General features: G+C 37.0%; 1 protein-coding gene across 3 annotated transcripts in view; it reads right to left on the bottom strand.

Moving 5' to 3' along the window:
* The window catches only part of KITLG (KIT ligand), an 83512-nt gene that overhangs the window by 39195 nt on the left and 22692 nt on the right, over positions 1 to 21625 (bottom strand). For all 3 annotated transcript variants that reach the window (XM_039869011.1, XM_039869009.1, XM_039869008.1), the window contains one exon: positions 8404 to 8517. In XM_039869011.1, coding sequence (XP_039724945.1) covers positions 8404 to 8517 — 114 coding nt within the window. The remainder of the gene's footprint in view (positions 1 to 8403; positions 8518 to 21625) is intronic.

Raw genomic sequence — 21625 nt, forward strand, 5'->3', positions numbered from 1 at the left:
ACATAATCAAAAAAGAAATATAAAATTGATCAAATCAGTATTCAGAAAACTTAGGATCTGACTACATACACCTAAAGAGCAGAGAAACTGTAAGGGATATGCTGGTCAATTCCATTTTATTAATTTATGTAAAAAAGTGGTTCAAAGAAGTCAAAGAAACCTTACAAAAAGTTTTCTGACCAATACACTGAAATCTCCACACCTTACCACTGAGGGGGTATATAATAAAATAATTACTGCATTAAACTGATTTATTGATATTTAATTTCTAATGGGACTGAAAACCAGAACTATTCTTGAAAAATGCTTTACAATTTATAAGAAGTTTTAACATATGGTCTCTACCACAATCCCACAAGATATATACCATTAAGCCTACTTTACAGATGAAGACATGGAGGCTCAGAGAGGCTGACTGTCATCTCAAGGTCACAGGTATCAGGAGTTCCTGGTGGAGGTAAGATCTGTGCTGGTCTCAGCACAGTTATCTACAGAGCAGTCTCTTTCCCCTTCATTACTTTCTTGCCTTGCATTGGTTCCTTTCCAATTACATTTGGAAGAGAACTTAGGAAGTGAGGTTGTAGATTTTTATGGTCAGTTCATGAATTATATTACTTTGTAAGCACTTATGGCATGTTAAATAGCATTTTGAAAGCACAGATAACCTTGTGATAAATTCAGCTTCTGTGATGGATACTGATCACTGTGGAAAGTCTGATAGAGCAGAGGGAGCCTTTGGCCTGGAACTTCCAAAATGTTCCTTTGAGGTAGTTAGTTTGCTGTTAAGAGTCAGAGCACAAGTTCTGGCAACACACAGCTCAGGTTAAATGCAGGCCCTGCCACACACTGACTTGGAGATCTTGGGTGGCTAATTTAACCTACTTTAGCTTCAGTTTCCACGTGTGTAAAATGAAAACATAAGAGAATCTAGCTAGTGGATTTTTAAAGACTAAAGGAGAATTAAATAACATTAAAATACTTAGTGCTTCAGCATGGCATGTGAATGACTATGAGTTTATTATTAATTGCAAAGGAGTGAGACATTAGCCTAGGGAGGAAGGGTCATATGCAAAGACAAAATGGGAAAGCGCATGGTACCTTTGGGAGACCAAGGACAGAAAAATCAGGCTCCTTAAGAAAAGAGGTAAGAAATATTCCAGGAAAGCCACAGTAGAGAGGGACCTGAATGTTGGGCTAAGGAGGCCCAAGGGGACGCAGTGAAGTCAGTGGGAGCAGTTCTACCACCAGAGCCCTACAGCAAGTCACTTCTGTCTTAGGTACATCTCTTTCTCTCTGTGGAACTTCTACTCCTTGTCTGTAAAATGAAGGGAGTAAACGAGATAATTACTAAAAATCCAGTCTATTATTTTTCTCGTGTTAAGCAGGAGCACCATACTGAATGTTTAGTTTAAGAGGGAACTGACTTGTAAGTTAGGAAGATTAGTCTGGAAGGATGGATTGGAGCCAGGAGAAAACAACGAGTGATAGGGAGCAGTTTAGAAGACGAGTAGAAAAGTTATGAACAGCGTTCAGTAGATACAGAGACTGGAAGCTGAAAAGAGCAGAAACACGGTTTAGATTTTAGGAAAGTATCCTGTTGGTAGGTTAAGTGGATAAGTAACCAAGGCTACAGATTTTGAAAACAAATCTACTCTAGTAAAAAAGGTCCAGGGCAAAAATAAATAAATAAAATGGAACTTAACTGATGGAAAATTTTACTAAAGGCCAAATTATCCTACCGAGCTTTGTAGTTTGGAGTACAAAGATGTCAATACCATACCATGCCAGATTGTAAAACGTGTAAAACTCCTAAAACAGGTTACTTGAGGATGGGCTCACTTTATTAGTTGGGCCCATTTACTATCTTTGGATGTCTTAAGAATTGATCGTATCAGTGGCATGGGGAGGGAGGGAGCATGAGAAAAGGCTGATATTGGCCAAGAAAAAGTCTTTGCCAGTCACACAGGCATGGGCTGCATACCATACCCTGCAGGTACCTGGACTCGGGAGAAAAAGAACTCAAGGTCAGAATATTTAACTTTCTAGATCGTGGATCTAAAAAAAACTTTGGATCTCATGATTCAAATGTCATCGAGATCCTCAAACGTCTTGAAATCAGTGGTTGCTTAGACGTCGTTGGTGAGACACTCCCAAGTTCTAGGTAAGAATCAAAATGCTGTAGAAGTAACTCATGATTTCCTTGACACTGTACATAAAATGTGGTGCACATGTGAAATATTCTGGGGAAAGAGTTCAGTTTTCAGAGTCTCATCAGATCTAGAGAAGTTTAAGAATCACTGTTGTAGAAGGGGAAAATCCCTGTACTCTTGTATTTAAATTTCAGTTCACTCATGTACAACAGCTTCGTGAAAAGCTGGTTGTTCAGTCTTCAAAAATAACATAGGAGAAAGTTTTTGCTTTTTTACTTCTCCTTATAAGTGATCTCCTTTTAATATTGACTAAAAATCTAAGTAACCTGGTCAATTATCTTTAGTTTTTAAAGGTATCCGGGTTTTCTTTTTGTTTTTAATAATAGCTCAGCTGAGGATTAAAAAATTAAATATTAGATGACAACGTCACAAGACTTTTCTGGGTTATCTTTCCTCAGTGAAGAATATCTTAAAAAAGTTAGATGACCCTTATCTTCTTTCAAAAAGAAGAAATAAACATTTTTTATCTATTTCACAGAAACACCTTACGATGATGATTACGATTAAGTAGTACTGATTGAACTTCTACAACATAATTGCTTTCTAATCATAAGATTACTACCTAGGAAATAAAATTCAAGAGGTTACAATGATAATTCTTAAACTGCAGTTGACATTTACATCTTCAATTAAGACCTGGGTTCTTATGCTCCAGAGACATGAGTTCAAACCTCTCTTCAGCTTTGTATTTCCAAGCGAGGATGGTCAAGTTGCTCACCATCGCTAAGCCTCAGCTTCCTAAAAAACTGGGGATTAAAGAATTTATCTTCTAGGGTTGGCATGTTACCTGGATATTCACACAATAGCTACTGCTTTTTACAAGTCAAAGAGTAGAAGACATAGCACATAGTGGTTTATTCCATAAAGAAAGAACAAGCAATGTTTTCTTTATGATAAGATTAACATGCTTGGTAATATAACAAGCCATCTAGTTGTCAGTTTTCACAAATACTATTTCCAATACACTTCTGTCCTTTCTTTGAATACTAATAGTCCTAAATTTTGCTTTAAATAGAGAAATTTCTACTGGCCATTAGAGCAGAAATTAAAATGCTAAGTATTGCAAATGAATAAAAATAAACTTTCAAAACCTTCCAACTGCGAAAACATTGTGCTTCAAGGGTCAGACATTCTGGGAGACTTCTGCTTTTAAAGAGATGATTTGCTTAGAAAAGCTTAGAGTTCATCTAGAAAACGGAAAGACTCGGAAAATCCAATCCTCCATTTTAATGCAGTGGTAATTCTACTTGAAGAAAACTATATTTGAAAAAGAATATAATTTAAAATTATTCAAAACTGTCCATTCAAACTGTGAAAATTTGTTATATGAGGATATTTTTATAATCTCCCATTATGTTAAACTCCAAGAGTGATATAATATTAACATAACCTACTTAAAGTGCCTATCACAAAACCAGGAAAACCAAGAATTTCTGAGTTTTACTCTATTCTACTGATATTATGGACCCTGACCTTGAAAAGACAGAGTAGTTTCACATTTACAAGATGGAGCTGGGACAGCCATCTGCCTTGTAAAAGCATTTTTTTGAGAAAAACAAATAATTACTCAATATAAATTTGAAGTCTAAAAGGTTTTTAAAAAGCAACAAACACATTTAATTGAATTTCCCCAGATGAAGGAAGAACATCACCACAAACGAAGTGAACAACAGGAAAAAGAAAAATGGAAATTAATTTGAACTATTTCAATATTTGGACTCCTCCTTACATTAACAGTTACAACATTATAAGCTGCAGCCTAACTGTCATCTAGATGCAAGTTCTAGAAGTTTGATTCATTCTGTTCCCAGATACTTGACCCTTTTTTAGGTAGGTCTGAGTTTGCCATTTAAAACAAGTCTTGCAACATTTTTTAGAAACAAAGCAATATGTTCCATAAATAGATGAACGATTATGCTGAGTAAACATGCCAGAAGGATTTCAAATGAAAACCATGGGGATTATAGGGGCAGGACAAAGTGTCCAAGAAGAAATTAAAAAAAAAAATAAATGACATTAAAGTCTAAAGTCATAAGTCATGTGCTTCTGTAACATAACAATCATCCCAAGCAAACCAACTTAAAGTTTGTGGGCACAGTAAGAGTTGCCATCTAACGCAAAGGAGGAAGTGGCAGAGCCTGCGAAGGAATGATTTCAGCTGAAGAAATTAGTGTGAGCGCAAGGCAAAAATGTACTATCAATCCACTTTCTTTCTCTCAAATAAAATGTACCAAGCAAATTCCTCTCATTCTATACAACCTCTGTTAGTCAAGACATGACTGAATTATTCCAAAATATGAAACCTTAAGAAGTACTGTTATGGAATAAAAGAATTTCAGAGCTAAAAGGGCCTCTAAAGTTATTTAATTTAGTAGTTCTTATCTTTTCAGGGAGTGGGGGTGACAGACTTCTCCAGGAAGCAGATGAAAGATAGGCACCTTCTTCTCAGAAATGTACTATAGGCAGGCACACATAGGCATAATTTGGAATTCCATTTTACAAGGCATTGATGTTTACGAATTCTGGACTAAGAACTATTGATCATGTCCTTGTTCTTCATTTTAAAAACCAGAAATGGAATCCTGGAAAGATTGAGATTTATTTATCCAAGGTCACACAGCAAGGTAATAGCAGAGCTGGGATTCAAACATCGTGTACTCCTAGAGACTTCAAGGTGCTCTCCCCCACTGTCCTTTAGAGAGAGGCTGTAATGATCTAGGCCCATAAAACTCAAAAGTCACTCATGTGGCTGTTTGAATTAGTGAAATTAATGAATTTTAGTCTAAGGATGGGAACACAGCTTCTTTTTTTTTCCTTTTTTTTTTTTAAAGCCTACAGCACCTGGTATTCCTAGGTACAGCTTCTTTCCAAACCTGGAAAAAACCCCAACATTATAAGTATTATGGCCTCAGCAGTCCTGGCACTTCTGTGCAAATAATTATCATCTGGGATGCAGGTCAGAAACACTAGGGTCCCTCCACCCCATTTCTACAAGTTGAGACTTAGCATTTTTGAGGTAGGATTGTGGGGGCCCTGACAGCTGTACTTTTAATAAGTACTCTAAGAGATGACATTGGATGGTTCTCAAGCAGTGGCTTTCAATAAACTCAACTCTTATTTGGAAACCTAGATACATGTAAAAGCAGAGCAGCTGGGTGGGCTCTAGGACCTGTTTGAAAATTACTGTTTTAGAAGACACAGCACTGGTAATGGGACTAGGAGCTCAGCTTCACCACTCTTGGGTCTCGGTTTTTTTTATTTATAAAATAGTTTGTCTTGAAATCCCTCTCAGCTCCAGTATCCTATGAGCCCACCATTACTACCAATATTTATGGCTAACAGCAGGTATGCGCTATGTTTCTAGCACTGTTCCATTAATTTATTTAATCCTTGTAATCTCTCTACAAGGTTAAGTACTATTAATCAATTATACTGATGAAGAAACTGAGGCATAAAGAGGTTATATGATAACTGTGGTTAAAAAAATTATATATGAATTCTCTTATTTAATCTATACCAAAAAATTAGGAAGTAGGAAGTGAGATTTAGAAAGGTAGTTACTTATCCAAGATCAAAGAGCTAGGAATTAAAATTCAGGTCTGCCTGATTCCAAAATCCATTCTCTTAACCAACATATTAGCACAGGTCGAGTCCTATGTTATACCATGACATTTGTAAAATGGTATCCATTTATGTGTTGTTTTTAGTGGTGTTAGTGATATGCATTCATATATTCACAGAGATGACTTTCACTCTGAGATCAGAAATTATTTTATATTTTTCTATTGCCTACTACTCAATGAAATAAAGGCTATGCATTATGTAGGTCTTTATTCAATTAGAAGTGATCTTCTGCATCTAATTTTTTTACTAACTTCATTTTTTCCCCCACAAATCTGAATAAACATGCTAATTTCATTAGATGAACTCTTGAAATTAAAAGGTTTCCCCCTGAGTCAGTTGCTGGAAGGGAGGAAAAACAAACCTTTTTTCAGTTTAATAATTTCATATTTGCCCTTAGGGCAAGGAACTATATTTTAGTACCAATATTAATAAGCAACTTTTGTAGGTGCTTCTTTCTCTTCAGTGCTTCTTGCCATTTTTCATTGTATCAACTGATAAGTAACAGACGAAAAACAGGGGGATGGTTAAAGACAAAATGAAAAATCTTGGAAAATGCTTATAGTATCTACTTACACCACTTGAAAATATGCATTTGACATTTCACAGGTAGTTGTAGTCATGAAGTAGTATTACTAAAACACTTAGCAAAAAATAATGCCTACAGGTAATTTTTCTTAAATATTACATTAATCTTGAATATGCTGCCTGTGGTCAGGTGCACCATCATCTTCCAACTGTGATTCAATGACCACGTATTTGAAATTTGCTCCCCAGGACCACTGCAGATTGCCCCAGCTCATTCTCAGCTCCACAGTTATACCAACAGCTCCATGAGAGTTCTCATTACCCAACTGTGATCTACTTTAACATATTTTGGGGACTCATATTAATCTGACATCCATATAAATTTGTACGACATATATAAAACTACTCATAAAAACAACTGAGATTAAATCAGAGTCAAAACACTTCGGTTTCTAAAGTTTGACAGAATACACCATCTAGAGCAATAGATCTTAAACTTCCTTTCAGAAATATCTTAAAAATGTAGATGCCTGGAGTCCTTCCTCAGACCTATCGAATCAGTATGGCCCAGACACCTGTAATTTTAATAAGCGCCACAGGTGACTACAATTCTCAGACCTGGTGGAGTACATCCTTATTTCTTTCATTCATCGAACTGACATTTAAAGAGTGCCTTCTACTGATAAAAAATTTAGAATATAAACATATATTTTCTTTTTAATATAGTTTCTTGGGTCACAAACTAATAAGCAAATTAAAAAAGAGGACCATGATCTATGCTTTTTAAAAAAATACTTCCCCTTCATTCCCATCCTAATACCCAATATCTAGTCGGACACACAGTAGGCATCTGTTGCACTGCTTTGGTCACCAGCCCCTCAGATAAAACATGTTAATACATCTTCAGGTATTGCATCAGAGAATATTTTTAAACTTGTAGCCTCTGGGTGTCCTTCTGAGGAATCTTCATAAATTGGGAGGGGGGGGCTGGTGGGTGGGTGCTTGTGTGTTACTAATTCTGCACTGAGGCTAAGCAATACGCCTCGGACCGTAGCATTAAATTTGTTTTGAAGTTCAGCTATGAACCAACAATAAAAATATAAACCGGGAAATGTATATCAAGAGTAGGAAAGATAAAGATCTCAACATATATATTTTTCTTTCTTTCTACATGTTACTACCCCCGTTTTCCATCATTCCTAATCTCGCATCACCTCTGTTCCCTACATAATATTCAAATAAGTGAGTGCCACTTGGCTATTTTGAACCAGGAGCTTATAAAAAATGCCTCTCAAGCTTTGTTCATCCTGGAATCATACTCTGTAGCACAAATGAGCATGGAAAATCTTCCCTAGATGACAAGAGTTGGGAACAATGCATTCCAGATGTTGCATTATGCCCTCTCTCTCTCTCTCTCTCTGGTCTGCATTTTAAGAAGAGCATGGCATGACTTACGGCAGTAGTGACTTACGGCACCAGTGTGAAATGGCCCTTGCTAAGGAAAGAGTTCCAATGTGGCAAATGTGGGAGATGAGTCTGGTCAACATTTGAGCAACAAATGACTTGTCCAACTACATTCACTGAGGGAGCAAACACACACTCACATGTCTTCGAGCTGTTGGAAAGGGGAGGATGGCCATCTCAGCTCTCTTTTTGTTAGGCTTGTTAAAGAAGAGTAGGAAGGCATGTGGAGGGGAAATAAGACATGCTGCGAAACCCACTGAAGAGGTAATGGGGAACAAGCTATAGCTGGCACATCGGCACATAGAGAACTCTCCAGTGTCCTTCACTGCCTATGAATGAGATGAAAATACCAGCAAAGAAACAAAATCACTGCAGTGGTGTGCCATGGGCCAATTTTACCAACAGATCCTCTATGACTTTAAATATCTCCCTACCTGCTCTCTCTAGAAGTCCCTTAGATACCTCAGTAATTTCTTTCCTTGTCTTAGAAAATTACCAATTTGAGGCCAAAAAAAAAAAAAAGCTTTTTCAAAAGGCACAAGAAAAAGAGTCACAACTATTGAAAGCATTCCTTACTCACCAATTTTGTAACGTCTTTCACATCATCAGTGATGCGGTTCGTGCAGATCCCTGTAGTTTTGACGAGGGGATTAAATAGGAGCAATTGAAGATAAATGCAAGTGATAATCCAAGTCTAAATAAAAAGAGAAAAATTGCTGGTGACCATCAATTAAAGTTCATATTCACTTAAACTATTAACATCTTGTGCCTTAATGTGGAAAATGCAATCTACCATTTTTTTTTTTTCTTTTTAATGCTACTGGCTTAAATACAATTAAATGCTGAGCATTCAAACTATGCTTACCAAAGTTTTAAAAAATTCTCCATTAAATATGGTTTGGATCTTTCATTTCAATGACATTATTGTTAACTTCTGTCAAAAGCTTTCTATAGCCAGTTTCCTAATGGCAATTAGGAATGAAGTTGCAGCAACATGCAAAGGATTTATCACTTAAGGTGTTTTCTCAAAACTAGGGAATGCATTAAATTCATACCTTAAGGCACCAAATGAAACTTTCTCTACTTTAAATGTGGACTCTTTGGCAAGTAGCAGCATAACCTTGAGCAGTGCTTTAATATAATAATCTATAACAGTACATCAAGATAAAGTGAGGAAGAGAGAGATATTTTTAGACCTAGGATAGAATTTAATGTAATTTGTGAGACATCAAAAAAAAACCAAACATAGTTTTGAATCACAGCTTTTTAGCTATTTAAGAAGGAAAAATATATCCTTAGTCAATAAGACAACATTCTTGAACCCTAGTATAAAGGAACCTCACACACACACACATACACACGTGTGTGCGCATGCACACCTCTTTGAAAATAACGCTTTCAACCATGTATTATAGTTACTTTTATGCATGACTTATGTTTTATTACATTATATTTAGGTTTTTAAGAAATTAGGCAACTGATATTTTTGGTATCTTTACAATATATGACACAGCACCTTGTACATAAAATGCCCTTAATAAATACTTGCTGGATGAATCAGTGACCAGGATAAAAACAGTCCCATACTTCAAACTAAATATCTACTTATTGAACATGTATCATGAGACAGGGACTGTGCCAGTCACTAGAGAAAACAAAGGTGATGAATATGCCCTTGAAACTCGGAGGCAGGTGAATAAATCACACCCACACCAGTGATAAATGATTTAGGAACACAAAGGAGGAAACAATTAATCAATTAATCTTAAGTGGGGAAATCTGTGGTTGGAAGACAGTGCCAAGAAAAGCCAGAGAAGAAAATGTGACTCTGGGTAGATTTTGGAGGACAAGGAGGAGTTTGCAAGAGTTGATATGGCAGGGAGATAAGTCCAGGAAAAAATAAACAGCATGAGCATAGGAATGGGGATGTAAATGTATTTTAAAATGTAAGAGATTTTTTATAAGTTAACATCTGTCTTTGGCATCTTTAAATTACACAAAAGCCCATCTGCCCATGCTAGAAATCTTTCCTACTTATGTAGCTAGCCGTGTATTAAAAGGAACTAGATTATTATTTTAAATTACTATCTGCAAGCTAACTAGATACTACACCAAATGATGATTATCATTTACTAAAATTTCTAAGACTACAATGATACCTACAAAGGTAGTAATGGCTTATAAAAAAAAAATTAAAACGCTTTTGTTGTTTTTCTACTGTGATCTTTTACCGGTAACCCTGCTTAACTTTGTTTAAGGCTACTTTGAGCTCTGTGGGATCACACTCTGCATAGCTCTGCCTCCTTTGGACCAAAATGAAGATTAAATTGTGTGAAGGATTTCTGTGTTGGGGGTTTTTCTTTTCGGGCAATGCCAACATATAAAATCTCCTCTAATAACAGTCTTCTTTCATGTATGTAAATATAATTGATTAAATTCAAGCTTTCTTGAAACCTATTTGATTTCATTAACCAATGTCGCCTCAATAATTTTTTTAAAAATTTAAAAAAATAAACTCAAGCTTTCTTTTATATTGTCATTGCTACCTAACTCCACCACGTCCCACCCCCCTCCAACCTTGAAATACATTTCTGCAAAACTCTCTTTTGTGATATGACTTGGGAATCCTCCCTAAGGATCTTTGTAAGTGGCCAATCTCATTAACAACCATACTCATATTCTAAGCTCCAAGAAATATAAAGGCAGAAATTCTGTTACTTCTCTTCTCCATGCCCTATGCTTGGCACTGAAGAAATATTAAACAAACATTTGTTCACTCACTCGTTCATTCAGAAAATATTTACTATCTAGTGTATGCCAGGCACTATTCTAGATGTCTGGGATATATCAGTAAAAAAAAAAAAAAAAAAGTGGGAAGGGGGGCAAAAATTCCTGCCATCATGAGGCTTACCTTCTAGCGAGGGAAGGCAGACCATAGCCAATAAACATAAGTAACTAGATTGTACAGAATGTCAAAAGCTGCTAAGTGCCATGGAAAAAAGAAAAATTAGATCAAAGCAAAAGAAATTGGGATTATAAATGCCTATCCTGCTCTACTAGCAGTGGTGGTCTTAGGTTCAAATTGACAATCACACTCAGGAGGCACTGGAGGCGTCATCCAGCACCAAGTGTACCACTGAGCTTTAAGAAAGGATGCGACACGTGACAAAAGAGCATGCAAAGCACCAGTACAGCAGAGGTCTCATGACTCCCAGGCAGTTTCTAATGTCCACATGTTGCTGCATACTTGGGATGGGTGTGGTAATGACAGATGATGTTGGGTGGGCAGGACCACTTTAGGGGCTTATATCTTACTAATTGAGTAGCCCCTCAGGGGCACGTGATGAACTTCCTTTCATTCTCCATCACAGCTACCTCCCACCAGTACCAGTCTTAAAAATAAAGTACATACAGGTGTTAGTTCTGCTACCTAGAAACTTCGGCAGGATTCTCTTGAAGTAAAGCTAATTCTCTTACAAACTGCTTGAGTTCTTGTTGCAAGGAGGACTGCAGAGAGGGTCAGATCCCCAGGGCATCCTGAGTGTACAGAAAAGGCCACAGAACTAGCTATGATCTCTTTCTTTCCAGAAAGAGACTATAATGTGTGGAGAAACAGCTTGAAATTGTAAACAGGGTGATGTTTGATGGTGTCTCATTGAGAAGGCAATATTTTATCAAAAATTGGATAGAGCTAGGGGAGTGATCCACACAGCTATCTGTGGGAAGAGTACTGCAGAAAGAGAAAAAGCTGGTGCAGAGGTTCGAAGGTCTATTAAAGGAATCTGCTTTATTTTAAAAACAGCAAGAGTAACCACTCCCCTCCCTCCACTCCTGCTTGGCAGAGAGAGAATGGAGAGGCCAGATCGTGTAGGGTCTTATACTCCATCATATGGACTTTTGATTTTTGTTACTAATGAAACAGGATCTATTGCGAGATTTTGAGCAGAGGGGAGATATAAATATATTTTAAATTTTTTGAAAAAGACTGGTAGTTTCTTACAAAACGCATACCATACACGTACCACATAATCCAGCAATTACGCTCCTTGATATCTACCCCAAGGAGCTGAAAACTTGTGTCCACACAAAAACTGGCACACTGATTTTTTAGCAACTTACTCATAATTAACAAAACTTGGAAGCAACCAAGATGTCCTTCAGGAGATAAATGGATAAAATATAGTGCATCCAGACAACTGAATATTATTCAGCACTAGAAAGAAATGAGCTATCAAGATATAAAAACATACGGAGGAAACTTAAATGCATATTACTAAATGAAAGAAGCCACTCTGAAAAGGCTACATACTTAAGATTCCAACTACTCTGACATTCTGGAAAAGGTAAAATTATGAAAACAGTAAAAATATCAGAGATTTCAGGAGTTGGAGGGGGCGGGATAAATAGGCAGAGCACGGAGAATTTTATGGCAGTAAAAATATTCTGTATGATACTAAAATGATGGATACATGTCATTATACATTTGTCCAAACTCACAGAATGTACAACACCAAGAATAAACTCTAATGTTAACTATGGACTTTGGGTGGTTAAGATGTGTCAGTGTAGGTTCATCAATCACATTGAGTGTGATCGTCACATCAGTGTAGGGTCATCAGTTGCTGGGGGATGTTGATAATGGGAGAGCCTAAGCACATGTTGGGGCAGGAGGCATGTGGGAAATTTCTGATTTTGCTGTGAACCTACAACTGATCTAAAAAAATAAAGTCTTAAAAAAGTTTACTTTGATGAATGTGGCCAGAACAGACTTTAGGTTAATAAGAGGCAGAAACAAAGAGACCGATTAGGGGCTACTGCTCTAATCTAAGCCAAAAAGGTTAGTAGCAGTGCACTGACCAGAGTGGTTATATTCTGGCTGTCTCCTGAAGGCTGAGACAGTAGAATTTTCTGACAGTTAGAATGTGATCTGAAAGAGTCAAAGATGACTCTTTCAAGGATTTTGGCCTGTGCAACTAGAAGGATAGAGTTGTCATCAACCGATATGGAGAAGGCTGAGGGTAGAGAAGGTTTGCAGGGCAAAGGACAGATCAGGAGTTAAGTTTTGAGTGTGCAAAGTTGGAAACATCTTTGAGATTTCCAGTGATGATTAGATCAGGATATTTGAATCTAGATTAAGGAGGGAAGTTAGGGCTGGATATATACATCTGATAGCCTTTGATATATAACTGGAATTTTAAGCAGAAGAGTATGTGAGACCACCAAAGGAGTGAGTACAAATAGTAAAAAGAACAAAGGACCGAGTCCTCCAGTGCTCTAACCTTAACAAGTCTGGTTAAAGATTGAAACCTCACAAAGGAGCTTGACAGAGAGGCCAAAAAAGTAGAAGAAACCAAGTTTTGTTTTGTTTTTTAAATGTACCTTAAAGAGAAGGAGGTTAAACTATGTCAAATACTCATAATAAGTCAAGTAAGATGAGGACTGAGAAATGATCAGGATTTAGCAGAATAGAGGTCATTGGTGACATTAAGAAAAACATTTTTATTAAAGCAGTTATGGGAAAAAGCTATTCTGGAGTGGGTTTAAGAGAACATGAGAGAAGACTAATTATAAACAGGGAATACAGACAAATATTTTAAAGAATTGTCCTTCAAAAGAGAGAAATGATTAAAAACAAAGTAGGATGCTAGCAAGGAATTGGATGTGTGTGTTGCAGGGCGGGGGTGTAAGATGGTAGAAATACCAGGATGTCCACACGCCTTGTGGGGATGATCCATGGGGAGGCCACAACTGGCGATGTGGGTCAAAAGAGAGGGAACTCCTTGAGCAATGTCCTTGAGAAGGCAAGAAGGGGTGAGATCTAGCACTCAAGTAGAGGGCAGTATCAATATTATTTTTTGCATCAGTTGTATATAAACATCTGTAAAAATATGATTTTGCTCTTGGTATAGGAACCTATTTGATCAAGGCTAAAATTAAATCTCTTAATATATTCAAATATTGCAGACAAACCTATATTTCTTGAAACACTTTATTTTAAAGCTATTAAATAAACTCATATTTTAATTTAATTCTGTATATACTTTGCTACTGGTGAGGAATATTCACCTTTCGTAAAATTCGACAACTCACTCTGGCATAAGTCAACATGAGGACTGAGGAGCAGAGGAGAAATGTTCTGAGAAGTCTGCAGAGCAGCAGCAACACTTCTTTTATCGGTAGTCTTGGGAGAGGGCTGAAATGCAGAACTTCTTTATATGGAAGAGTAATTTTTCAGTAGTGATTATTCTATACAGAAATCTTTATAATATATAGTACACACGCTTCCCTGATTTCAGTGGGTTGAAATTTTAAAGTCTGCTTTTCTTTGATGATTCAGGTTCATCATGTAAAGCGAAGACTAAGAGAAATAAGCCAGACACAGAAAGACAAATATTGCACGATCTCACCTATATGTAGAATCTTAAAAAAAAAAAAAAAAGTAGAACTCAAAGTAACAGAACAGAACAGAATGGTGGTTACCACAGGCTGGGGAATGAGGGAAAAGAGAAGATATTAATCAAATGATCCAAACTTTCAGTTATAAGATGAATACGTTCTGGAGACCTAATGTGCAGCATAGTGACTGTAATTAATCCTGTTATTATATACTTGAAATTTGCTAAGAGTAGATCTCAAAAGTTCTCAACACACACACACGTGCGCGCGGTCACTCTGTGAGGTGCTGGATATGTTAGATTATGATAAATTTCACAATAGATGCATAAAACATCACATTGTACACCTTCAATATAATTTCTATTTGTCAATCATGCCACAATAAATCTGGGGGGAAAAGCATCTTAGTTACATAGTTGCGACTGCCCTCTTCCAAGTAGCTCCAAAATACTGTACTTGTTTAAATGACTGGTTTTTTTTTAATTTTTATTTTAGTTTTTGTCAGTTTCATTCTCAGTTTACCTGTTTATCCCAGACAGTCACACATGCAATATATTGTTACTGCTAACATGCCTATTGCTAGCCTCAAAAGTCTCGATGACAAACATAATACGTGATCCATCATGGGTGCTAATGGTAGGCAGAATAATGGCAAAAAAGATGGCCACGTCCTAATTCTTGGAACTTGTGAATATATTGCCTTATATGGCAAAATGGACTTTGCAGATGTGATTAAGTTAAGGACCTGGACATGGAGCAATTCTCCTGGGTTCTCTAAGTCCAATCTAATCAGCTGGGTTCTTAAGAAAGAGAACCTTTCCCAACTCTGGTCAGAGAAATGCAATGATGGAAAAAGGGTCGGAAAGATGTGACATGATAAGAACTTGACTTGCCATCACTGGCCCATAAGAGAAAGGAAAGAGGCCAGGAGTTGAGGAATGCAAGTTGCTTCTAGGAGCTATAAAAGGGTAAGAAAACAGTCTCCCTTAGATAAAGGCTTCAGAAAAGAACATAGTCCTCTAGATACCTTGATTTAAGCTCAGTAAACCCCATTTTGGACTTCTGAATCTCCAAAACTGTAATATAATAAACTTGTATTGCTTTAAGTCACTAAATTTGTGATAATTTGTCATGGCAGCAATAGGAAAATAAAGCAGAGCTCAATATTCAAGCTGTTCCTGGTCAGGAAAATAAACTTCCCTGTCAGTATTCTGGGCCCCCGACCCCTGCTTTAAGCAAAGCAGCTCAGCTTTTTTTCTGTTTTATTTGTTCATGCTTCTGGGTAAGATTTTGTTTGAACAAAGGTTTCCAAGGACAAGAAAGTAAAAAAATAAAAGAGTTTTGAAAACCAGTGGTGTGATGGCAGAGTACAGAACATGTATCCAGAAAACCTCTGAGCCCCTTACAGTGTGACCTCAAACAAGCCAATTAATCTCTCCGCCTAGCTGTTTATAAGTCTCTCGAATGAGAATAAGAATAATTTTTCCCTCACCCACTTTGTGGAATGGTGATGAGAATCAAATGAAAACTTTTCAAACTGCAGGTGCTATGCAATTATTTGCTGTGTGGTTTATGGGTTTTGGATTGCTAAGAAACCAGAGAAACAAGTGCTCCAAAACCATTTGAATAAAACGGAGAAAGGACTTTATAGAGTCAAGCCTCCATGGAAAAAAAAGAGTATTATTACCTTTAGTACATGGGTATTTTGATGTTAACTTTCACTTCAGATGCCTTTTCAATTTATTTCTTAGTTCTCAACTCTGTCTAGAGTAGCTTCTCTTAATAGACAATTAACTTCCAATTGAGATGTTCTAATATATCAACAAAATATATCTTTGTTTTCTCTCTTCCTCTTTCTCTAACTTCTGAAAACTCCAACAAGGGTATACAGGTGTCTAAATGTGTGGGTGTGTGTGCATACACACACCCTATTAGAGATAGAAAGTTGAGGCAAAATGTCCCTGTGTTTGGGACTTCTGCTCTAAAATGTATCATTTCCATTTGGGTAACCGCTTCACTGTTTTTTTCTGTATCAGCCTCTGCTTCTGCATGACATTTTTCTTTGGTTACTTTGTTTTAGCATCATACAACTTTTCTCTCTAGGTCACGCTCATTGTATGATAACCTTTTATTCCATGATAACCTTTCACTGCACAGACACTAAGCTAATCTTATTGTCGGCAGTTCTAGTTTTGTTATGTTTTCTTTTTAACTTAGAGATGTTTTGTCAAGTGTCCCCCAAACTCCCTACAACGCACAAAATACCAATAACACTTACATTGCTAAATGTTGACTTCAAATTATTAACCTAATGAAAAACTTGAGAAATCTGTACGCACTGTTAGAACTATGCAACAGAAACAGTCCTAGTAGAGGGAAGTAATAGTGACTGAAATTCATACTAAATTGTGAATGACCGATATAGCAAGGTCTTTTTCTGGGAGGAGATTTTAAAAGGGACAGATAATACTGGAAAGGTATTTAAAGGAGGAAGGAGAAGTTACCAGAAGATGAGGCTGGAGACCCTGAAGGCAAAGGTCTTACCTAAATCTCATTTTTGTGAGAATAAATCTCAGCAGACAGACCCCAGTGGAATCATCAGTTTTTCTTGAACATAAGAGTCTTCCTTATACTAAAAAGCCACATGCCAGGAAAAGGAGCTGGCAAAGCCTCCTAAAGCAAACTATTTACTTGATCTGAACATGTGTTATAACACAGAAGTGACTTTCCAGACTGCTTTCCTTTGCTGGAAATTAACATGTGTGCAGCCCAAGACCATCAGGAAAACATATGCTGTTCAAGAAACCACAAGATTCCAATCTTCTAAACTTGGAAAAAAAACAAAAAACAAAAAACTTTTCTCTCTATAAGTGCGACAAGAGACTGTAAAATAAGCATTGCCAGAGTCCATATTACAGATCCCTCAAAGTCAAAAAGGTAGTGAAGTGTCTGGGCAACTCATTTTCTTTATGCACATCTACAAAATGGTACTAAGACTGCCCCGAACAAAACAGCAGCTGCTGCCAAAAACAACATCCATCTTCTCTTTAATCTCAAATGCCAGCTAGTGAAGCAGGCAGTTCCCTTGTAGCCCAAATGTGCTTTGGAAGAGAGCCAATTGGCTCGGCTACCCAGAGCCAGGAAAGCAAGTTACCAAGATACAGGTATAATAATTAGTCCTGAGTTCAGGTCTTCTGAGGTCATATGAACCATATCCTTCAAAAATAATCTTGAAGGAAACCAACAACAGATTCTTGTTCAATGTCAATAACCATAATCTACATGACCTCTTCTTTCAGGCTTTTTATTTTTAATTTACCATTAAACATTATAGAGAAGATACCTAATCCTCCTACACAGACTCTTCTCTAGTGATTGTTCAGTAATCTTAAAGGTGCAAAGAAAACAGATTTTTTTTTTCTTTTTTAAACTGTATTGCTACCAGGAAAATAGATGTTAACAGCATAGCTAAGTGAAACTCAAACAACCTTAAGTCCAAATTGGTACAGTAAAATCTCGTGAAGATACTCTTTCACCTCTTTTCATGTAGATTCTTTTGTGAAGAAATGAAATAAAAATATTTTAAAATATGGATAATCACTAAAATATGTGGTGAATATGCTCATATAACAAAAACTGAACATCCTAGGAAGAAATTACTTAATTTAAAAAGGCAGACAATGGTTTTAATGTAAAAGGGGAATTTAAGAATCTCAAGATATTCAGTCTATAGGAAAATCACCCTATAATATAGTCAGTCCTTACCCTAAAATGTAAATGCTATTTAAAGGAGAAATCACCCATGCAGACCGATTCCCACTAAGGGTCACATATAAGATGAGCAGTTCGCAGGTATCATTTCATATAACCTTCCCCTCAACCAGATGGTTATTATTATCACATTTTGCTGGTGAGTAAAACAGAATTCAAAGAGATTAATAACTTCCTCATGGCTAATCTGCTAGTAAATCCCCAGGCTGGGTTTAAACCAAGAACTATGCTATTCTGGAAGGAAAACTACTGGACCAGTCAGAAATAAAACCGATTTCATTTATATTTAATGAACTACTTAATTTTATTTAAAATGCCTATGCTATGGAAGGCATATAGGTCTTTTTATCTAACTCAGTTTCTAACTGAACCCACAATGCCACGTTATTAATAGGCTAGGTAAACAAGTAGTCCAGGTAAATTGAGTTACACTTTGCTGTAGCTTTAAGAAAATCGTATAGCTAGAGGGAGGGGAGAAACCCAGAAAATAGAGTGGTAAGTTTTCTTTCTGATAAAAAAAAAATTGAGTGCTTTCAGACTTTTAAGAGGAGCTACTTATTAATTCAACGAACATGTATGAAGTACCTGATAAGTACAGAAGATAAAGACATAGAAGATAATAGTCTTTGGCCTCTGGAAGTTCAAATTATTAGAAACCACAGCAGTGAGAGGGGGAAGGCTCTGGAGAGACAGCTAAACCTGACTTTGGTGGCGAGTGGGGGGTAGGAAATTGCAGGAGGGGCTCAGAGATAGCTCCTGGGAGGAGAGGATATCTTCTTCAAAGGTTAAGTAGGAAGTAGCCAGATCAAAGGGAACTGGGGTAAAGACCCCTGACAAAGGAAGTAGCAGATGCCCAGAGAAGTGAAGGAACAAGCATTTCCACAAAACTTCATGTTTATAATATCATTGAAAAATGAGTTACAAAGAATAAACAATAACATATAAGGCTAAAGAAATATACAGAGGCCCTCTCAATTTTGCTAATTGACTTGGATTTTATCTTACAGGCACTGGGGAGCTCCTGAAAGACTTTAAGTAGGGGAGTATCAAGAGCTGATTCATTTTTTAAAGGTTTATCGGGAATCAGAATGAAGGACAGACTGTGGGGAGGCAACAAGCCTGAGGCCAGTTAGGAGGTCACTGCAGACCCCCAGAATTGACATGAGGAGAGCCCCAACTAAGCAGTGGCAGTGGGAATAGAGAGAAACAGACAAGTTCAAGAGAATATGAAAGTAGAATGGAAGGACTTGGGTGACTGACAGAAATTGAGTGGGATAAAAAAGAAGGAGTCCACAAATGACTTCCAGGTTCCGGTTTGGGGGACGGGAAAAAAGTGGTGCTATTCACTGAGCCAGGATTTTCAGGAGGAGAGGTGGAAGCTGGCAAATGGAAGTGATCACCAAAAACCCTGAAGAAAACCACCACCACCACACCAGGAGGAGAAAGAACTATCTGCAAAGAGGATTAGAGAATGAGAAGCCAAATACAAGAGAGGCAAATCAGTTGATCGTGAGGTACTGTGGCCAGTGGAAAAGAACGTACAAAAGGGATAATATGACCAATAAAATAAGCACTAAATGATGTCAACCTGATGGTTGTTGAAGAGCACCTAATGGAATTGACCTTGATGGTGACAGTTTCCATGGAGTGAGTCAGACTATAGTGGATGGATCACAGGGGTAAATGGAAAAGGAAGAAGACAGCGAATAATATCTGGAATGGCTAGAAAGTTAACTTCAGTCTTGGTAGAAGGGAAAGTAGCTCTGAAAGGGTCGTGCTAAAATGATTAAGCCTTCCTCTTTCTTAAATGGTCTGTTCATGAAGACAACTCATTTGTAGTTAATGAGAGCCATGTGAGCTCAGAGGCTTTGCAATTATGTAAAGATAGTTACAAATAACTTCTACCTCAGGCTAGAATCAAGGGCCTAGGTGCTCAAGTTTTGCTATTATTTTCGATAAGAGACATACATGATAGAATAAGCATTTGTGCCAGCAGTAGAGATTATTGCCTTCGAAATAATGGTAACATTATAAGTACAGGTCTTTAGCATTTATATAAGAGCAGAGAGAGAGAAAACATCCCCCTAAACAGTATAATCCTCTGTATTTCAGAAATGCCAGTCGATGACTAATTCTAAACAGTTTTATGAAGATGATGCTATGTAACAAACTGAGTAAGTCTAGAAACTTGTGGATGCTAGTTCAATATTGAACCTAGATTTACATATATGTTGCCAGTTCCTTTTGCTATAAGTATACATTTTCAAAGAAATAAGAGAGGCCACCAGCACTGGCCAAGTATAGGAACACACACACACACACACACACACACACACACTGCGCACACCGCATGCCACACACACACACACACACACATCCCACAAAAAAAAAAAAAATTCATGACAGTTCTTAAATTCACATACCCATCTTCAACACTTTACGGACACTGGTTCTTTTTTGGATAGCACTGTTCACTATTACGTCAAATAGTTGCTCTTAAAATTGAAGCACCATGACAAGCTTTCCAAAATCAGCTACGAAAACATAAATCATGATTTATACTCTTCAAACTACGTGACTCACTCCTGAAAGTGTAATTTCATCAAAATCAAAAGCTCTGTATTTCTTCAAATTCTGTAAAATCTTTTGCATTCCAAACAATTGAGATATGAAAAATGAGTGTAGGGCTGCAGCTGCTATCTGATGCTATGTGCTGCATTTGGACTGAACTTCCTAGGACTTCTTGTGTATTTTCCCCTATGGCTGTAATTAAATATGCTCAGATGTCTTGTCAGATCAGCTACTATGAGTCTGACATGTCTGGTCTCATAGGGCCTTTAAATTTTAAGAAAACTTAATCCCAGGAAGCAGTTTAGGAAATCTCCAATGAAGTTTTTTTCCTATCTGGGTACCTGATCACATTAAAATAAATCTATGTCCTAGGCTTTAACTGTTTCCAAATAGCATCAAAACAAGTGGGGTTAAATTAAGCATGAGCTCAAAGAGCACTCACAATCTTAATCATTTTCTTTATCACATCTGATGACAAGCTCCATTTCAAATATATACAAATTATGCAATGTATGCTGGACATACCAACTGCCTTTGGTTAAACAGAATAAACTATTGAAATGTTCCCCCCTTTTGTGGAAGGTTCACTGACTGCAACAAGGGCAGCTGACTGCCTTACTTTTAAATCAAAGTGTAACCATCAGAGACGTTTACTTAGAACGCAGATTCCTGGGCATCAGAGTGAGTAGTATTCAATTTTCTGAAGATACATCTCTGGAACGTACACTTTTAACAAGCCTGTCATGTGATTCTTACTCTTTAAAGTCTGAGACAGGTTTTCTTTTAGGCTCTACTCGTTCATGGGTGCCATATCAATAGGGAAAACAAATAAAAATATCTAAAAAGGTATATACAAAGTTGCATTTGGTTAAAGGGCTACACATTAGATGCTCCTAAGTTAGAGGAACTTGAAAAAAGAAAAGTTAAATGTAGTGAGTGTGGAAGTATCCTGTAAATTGGCTCTTGCAATTCCCATTCCAAACCCTTCTGTACTGCAGTGGCTGCAAAACTAAAATCTCCATTTTTCCAACTCCTTTGCAGTTAGTTACAGTTGCAGATGTAAC

Source organism: Pteropus medius, unplaced genomic scaffold, assembly GCF_902729225.1.
Source record: "Pteropus medius unplaced genomic scaffold, Ma_sr-lr_union100, whole genome shotgun sequence".
In the NCBI taxonomy this organism is placed as follows: Eukaryota; Metazoa; Chordata; class Mammalia; order Chiroptera; family Pteropodidae; genus Pteropus; species Pteropus medius.